This window comes from Triticum dicoccoides, chromosome 3A, assembly GCF_002162155.2.
Source record: "Triticum dicoccoides isolate Atlit2015 ecotype Zavitan chromosome 3A, WEW_v2.0, whole genome shotgun sequence".
Lineage (NCBI taxonomy): Eukaryota > Viridiplantae > Streptophyta > Magnoliopsida > Poales > Poaceae > Triticum > Triticum dicoccoides.
Window position 1 is genome coordinate 440226765 of NC_041384.1, and position 6337 is coordinate 440233101.

Consider the following 6337-nt stretch of genomic DNA (forward strand, 5'->3'; position numbering starts at 1 on the left):
CAAAGATCGCGCATACAGTGGCTGACTGCGGGTGATCGTAACACAAATTTTTTTCACATGAGAGCAAATATGCGGCGTAGGAAGAATATGATTCGAGCTCTACACAATGCGCTGGGTATAAGAGTAGAGGACAAGGCTGAGATGAAACAACTTGTGACAGATTTCTATAAAACCTTGTACACGACGGAAGGTGTACAGGGGTAGATGATGTATTACAACATGTGCCTCGAAAAGTGACACTAGAGATGAATGCTTCGCTTTGCGCTCCTTACACAAATGAGGAAGTAAAGCAGGCCCTGTTTCAGATGTTTCCTACGAAGGCACCGGGGCCAGATGGTTTTCCTGCACACTTCTATCAGCGCCACTGGGACATTTGTGGGGATGAAGTAACTAAAGTGGTGCTTCGGATCGTCCGTGGAGAGGAGACTGCTGCAAGCATTAATGATACGATACTCGTGTTGATACCCAAGGTACAAAATCCCACTCTACTTACCCAGTTTAGGCCTATCAGCCTTTGCAATGTGATTTATAAAATAGCTTCTAAAGTGGTGTCGAATAGATTGAAGTTGATATTGCCAGATATTATCTCAAAGGAGCAATCAGCCTTTGTTCCCGGGAGGTTGATCACGGATAATATTATTTGTGCGTATGAATGTTTGCACTTCATGAAGAGAAACAGATCCAAGACAAACAACTTTTGTGCACTTAAGCTTGATATGACGAAGGCATATGCCAGACTAGAGTGGCCTTATCTAAAGGCAATTATGGTTAAGCTTGGCTTTGCACCAGATTGGATCCATACAGTTATGAGCATGATCACTTCTGTTTCATTCTCGGTCTTGTTTAATGGAGAAAGATTAGAGAGCTTCTCACCTTCCAGGGGTATCAGGCAGGGAGATCCTATTTCCCCTTACTTATTCTTGATTGCAGCGGAGGGCCTTTCGTGCCTTTTAAAACACAGTTCTCAGTCATTAGTGCTCGGTGGCATAAAGGTGGCGCCCACGGCTCCGGTAGTGAACCACCTTTTGTTTGCAGATGACAGCCTGCTGCTTTTCAAGTCTAGTGTCCAGGGGGAAAATGAGGTTTCAAACCTACTTGATGCATATTGCTTGGCTTCGGGCCAAAGGGTAAACTATGATAAATCGTCCATATTTTTCAGTAAGGGATGCCCGGAGACCCTTAGGGTGGAGATAAAGAATATACTTAATGTGCAGAATGAGTCTTTGAGTGAAAAATATTTGGGTCTGCCGACCGATGTTGGACAGTCCAAAAATGGCACCTTCAAATATTTACGAGACAGAGTTTGGGAAAGGATAAAGGGATGGATGGAGAAACTTTTATCAGTGGCAGGAAAGGAGGTTCTCATAAAATCTGTGGCTCAAGCTTTACCAGTTTTTTCGATGTCTTGCTTCAGATTACCTCGAGGCCTTTGTGGAAGCATTACGTCACTCATTCGTCAATTTTGGTGGGGAGCAAGAGAGGCAAGAGGAAACCATGTTGGGTAGCTTGGGATTTGATTACCCGACCGAAAAGTTTGGGAGGACTTGGCTTTCGGGATATAGAAATCTTCAACTTGGCACTTTTGTCTCGGCAAATTTGGAGATTATTGAATGATCCCTCCTCTCTTAGTGCACAAATCCTTAAAGCATCATATTTTCCACAATGTACAGTCCTTGAAGCTCAACTAGGTCCACATCCTTCTCAGGTGTGGCGATCTATACTTGATGGGAGAGATATTATCACCCAAGGAGCTATCCGGCGTATTGGTGATGGAACTACCACGAACATATGGCAACATAGTTGGATCCCAAGGGACGGAATGATGAAGCCGGTGGCCTCCTTAGTTGCTGACCCACCGCAACTGGTTTCTGATCTGATCGACCACACTAGAGCTGCATGGCAAGAGGACTTGCTTAGACAGGTGTTCATACCCATTGATGTGGAGGCGATCTTGCAAATACCGCTCTGTACACGGCGTGTGGACGATTTCTGGGCATGGAATGATGATCCAAGGGGGCATTTTTCTGTACGGTCAGCTTATAAGATGATTGTCAAGATCAAGATTGGGCGCGAGGCATGGCTGGAGGAAAGGGAGGATCCTTCCAACTCTGAACATGAGATGAGGGGGTGGAACTCGCTATGGAACATGTCAGTGCCACCGAAACTGCGCTTTTTCACTTGGCGATTGGCGCAACACTCACTCCCTACGGGAGATGTCCTAAACCATCGTCATATGGCCACTACGAGTGCTTGCTCCCTATGCGGAGGGCAGGATAGCTGGCGGCATTCTTTGCTGGAGTGTAATGTGTCTAGGTGTGTGTGGGCACTTTCAGAAGCCGAGATGGTCGAGCACATGTGGGCAACCTCAGAACCTGACGCACGGCTGTGGCTCTTTGCCATGAATGACTCTCTTCCACCGGAGCAATTTCAGTTGATGATTGTTACTTTATGGGCGATTTGGAGTGCAAGACGGAAAGCTATACATGAGGATATATACCAGACTCCGTTTGCCACTGACAACTTCATCAAAGCTTACTTATCAGACATAGAGTTTTTGAAGAAGAAGAAGGAGGAAGCACATGGGGTAGCAGTACCACGACCCCGTACGTGGATTCCACCACCAACAGATTACTACAAACTCAATGTGGACGCGGCCGTGTCACGCCCAGGTACGTTTGGCGCAGTTGGTGTGGTTTGCAGGGATGAGAGAGGTTTGTTCATGGGAGCGTCAGCTCTCGTTTTCAGAGGACTGCACAACCCCCAAGTGCTAGAAGCACTAGCTGTTCGGGAGGCATTAGCACTTTCAGAAGATCTCTATATCAACCATTTACTTGTTGCCTCCGATTGCAAGGTGGTGGTAGATGCAATCAGACAGGGAAGCTCAGCAAAATTTGGAGCCATTGTCGAGGAAATCAAGACTAGAGCAACTACCTTTATTTCATGTTCGTTTACTCATGAGTATAGGACCTCCAATACGGAGGCCCATAATCTCGCAAAGCATGCGTTATCTTTAGGGTTTGGCCGACACACTTGGCTAGGACAACCCGGCGATCTTCTTTTTGTACCTATGAACATTATGATTCAGTAATAAAGCTTTGTGAGATTCTCAAAAAAAAAACGAGTGAACCAATCATTAGTTGAAGCACACCCCCAGCTGACGTGCCCCAGATATTATGGTGCTTTTCTTTTACCTATTGCGGATAAAAAAAGATACAAATATTGTACACAGAAAACATTAAAAATTATAGATTATGTGTTAATTAGAGAGAAAGGGTCAATGCACCCATAAACTTGACATGGAGAGTTTGTCAATTGATATTTCCTTTGAATAAAGGTAATTACATACCTTTTAATCAACTCCTTTCGATGTAGGACTATAACCCAATGGCAAAGTGTGGGACATCGTTTATTATATTATGTATCTCACTCCCATATATTTTGATTTTCTATGCATTGTATTTAAGTGCAAAAAAAATTGACACACATGTGAAAGCTGGATGAGTGAACGAGATGGAGAGCAGCATGTTCGAATGCTCCACGGGATGTACGGGTGCTAAATATTATGCCACAAAGGCGAAAATTGTCGTCGAAAGCAACTAAGAAAAAGAGAGAACACTTTTGTTACCCTAGATAGGAATAATGTCGAGCATGTTGACCTATGTACACAGCTATTCATGGCGATCTTGGCCGCTAAACAATTAAATGAAGCTTAGCTAAAAAAGCTAAGCACTTCAGTAAAAAATAGTTGCCAAGTATTTTCATGCACTTAGGGGGAGATGGCAAGGTACAACCAGGAATGGTCCCTCGCCGAGATTGCTGCTGCCTCCAACGACTTCCGCCCTCTGCCCACGGCCGCACTGCGCACGGCACAGGAGGAGGCGGAGAGGATCATCCGCGAGCGTCAAGCGGCCGTTGGGAAGCCCTGCCGCGGCGCCGTCACCTTATGCCGCCCCAAACCCGACGACTCCGACTTCAACGCCGGGTCGGGCAACAATAACGGAGTAGGAGCCGCGAGCTCGCCCGACATGGCCTACGAGGTCACCCTGAAGTATAGGATAGTTTAGTATTTTAGTTTTAGGGTTTTAGTTCACCGGACGAATGTCGTCCGTTTTTATGTACAAACTATCATATTTTTAATGAAATCCGCCATGTTTATATCAAAATTCGTCCGGTTTGATCGGATTTCATTCGGTTGGTTCAAGTTATTGTGAAAATGTATGCGGCTATGATTGGATGACTGTCTTTCGCATCCGTGTTCACGAACTGGTCACTTTGTCCGTTAACAGATGAGAGAGAAAATTTACAAGTTGCCGTTGGAGATATCCTTATCACCATATTTAAGCACTTTCCCACTGAAAGAGGCCTAATATTGGTAGCAAGATTGCCTCCCAAAACACACGTGTCCCCAAGCTACAGTTTCCTTGAGAGTCCCTGAGCTGGTTTTGGATTACCTCCTGGCCACGAAACTGATGTCAGTGTGTTCGGCCCGCCCCAGAACCGACCTAATTAATTCCAGCTTGTTTGTACCACAAGCAAGCAGGCAAGCGCAGGTGTTACGTAGGCACCCGCCAATGTTCTTCTAGAGAATCCTAAGGAAACAAGTGCAAAACAGAGAGAGGAAAAAGGGTCACACGGAACCGAACGGAAGCAGAGTAAACAGAGAGATTGGCGGCACCGCGTGCCTCACGAGTGACGTGCATCGCGCGCCATCACGCCCATCCCCGCCCAAAACTATACAAAGGGTAGACCTTCTCGAAGGTCGCCCCGCCCGGATCTGCCTTCCCTATATAAACGCCGGTGCGTTATCCCAACGAACTAGACCAAAGCCTCGCACCCAAATCCGCAAAGAAAGAAAGCAAGCAAGCCAAACAAACGACGTTTCAGCCAAGAAGAAGACATGGGGGAGCGGCGCAGTGACGACCGACGCCAGGAGCCCACGGTGGCCAGGGCGGACGGCCCCCCGATTCCCGCCGACGAGTCCGACGACGAGTTCGAGTTCTCCTTCGGGAGCCGGGAGCCTGCCACGGGCGGCGCCGCGGCCGACGAGCTCTTCGCCGACGGCCGCATCAGGCCGTTCTACCCGGTGTTCGGCCGGGTCTTCGACGACGCGCACGTGCCGTCGGCGCCCGGCCGGAGGCCGCTGGGCCGGCTGTTCCTCGAGGAGGCGCGGAACTCGTCCGTCGGGTCCACGTCCTCGTCCTCCTCCTCCGCCGCCACGGACGCCGGGGACCTCGACGGCGCGTCCCCGGACAGCTACTGCGTCTGGACGCCCGGCGCCTCGGCCGCGTCCTCGCCGGCGCGGTCGCCGCGGAAGAGCGGATCCACGGGGTCCTTGTCGCGGTGGCGCCGCGTCAGCGACCTCGTCGTCGGCCGCAGCCACAGCGACGGCAGGGACAAGTTCCGATTCCTTTCCGCGCCGCCCTCGCCCGCCAGGGAGCAGCCCAAGGGGAAGCCACGAGGCCGGGACAGCAAAGCCGCCACCGAGCTCGACACGGTGGCCGCCAGCCACCGGCAGTTCTACGGCACTAAGGCCTCCCCCGGCGCGGCGCGGCGGACGTTCTTGCCGTACCGGCAGGATCTCGTCGGCCTCTTCTCCGCGCCCAAGGGGCTCAGCCGGAGCCAATACTTCTGACTTCCAAGCTGGCGCGTCCCCCGCCCCGCCGTGGAGAACCAGTTTCAAAATGTGAGATTTCACATTTGGGTTGAAGTTTCGAACTTTTGACCCGGGAGCAACTTTGTGTTCGTAAATGGCGATGGTAATACTGGATTGTTGCACGGGATTGAGCTAGTCCAAAAAGACGAGGCGTCAAGTCAGAGCAAGGGAAATGTGAGGCCTAAATTTTGGATCCAGTCGGGGATACCGGGCTCTCCAAGTCAATGTGAAGTTGTGATCGACATGTGAACATAGTACTAGGACCAAAAAAAGGACTGTATAGGAGATTAAAATACACGTGGAAGCTCAGAAAAGTTTTGTAGTGATAATGTGTTACCTGTACATGCATGTATATTGTACTACCAGAATAATAGATTTTTTTTTTCTTGTAGCAATCTGATGTCTGGGTTTTTCTGCACGACGACAGTATTTAAATCGTTAGATCTTCAGAAACTACCAGTCACTACCAGTCACTTTCGAACCGTTAGATCTTCAGAAACTTTTTGTTTGCATCAGTCACTTCCGTTCTAAATCGTTAGATCTTCATCATACGGCCAAAAATAGATTGTGCATTGTTCATCTTCTTTCTCACGCAACCGCCAACCCACCCAGCCCTAGTCGCCTACATCCACCTGCCGCCGTTGGCTTCTATCGCCGCCCCGCCCTCCTCCTTCCCTCCCCGGC

At 49.2% G+C, this 6337-nt stretch overlaps 1 protein-coding gene across 1 annotated transcript; it reads left to right on the forward strand.

Moving 5' to 3' along the window:
* The first annotated feature begins 4814 nt into the window (after positions 1–4814).
* On the forward strand, positions 4815–6048 carry LOC119268466. The gene has a single exon (XM_037550117.1). It carries the CDS (start codon positions 4898–4900, stop codon positions 5630–5632), a length of 735 nt encoding a protein of 244 aa, XP_037406014.1. The 5' UTR covers positions 4815–4897; the 3' UTR covers positions 5633–6048.
* The last annotated feature ends 289 nt before the right edge of the window (positions 6049–6337 follow it).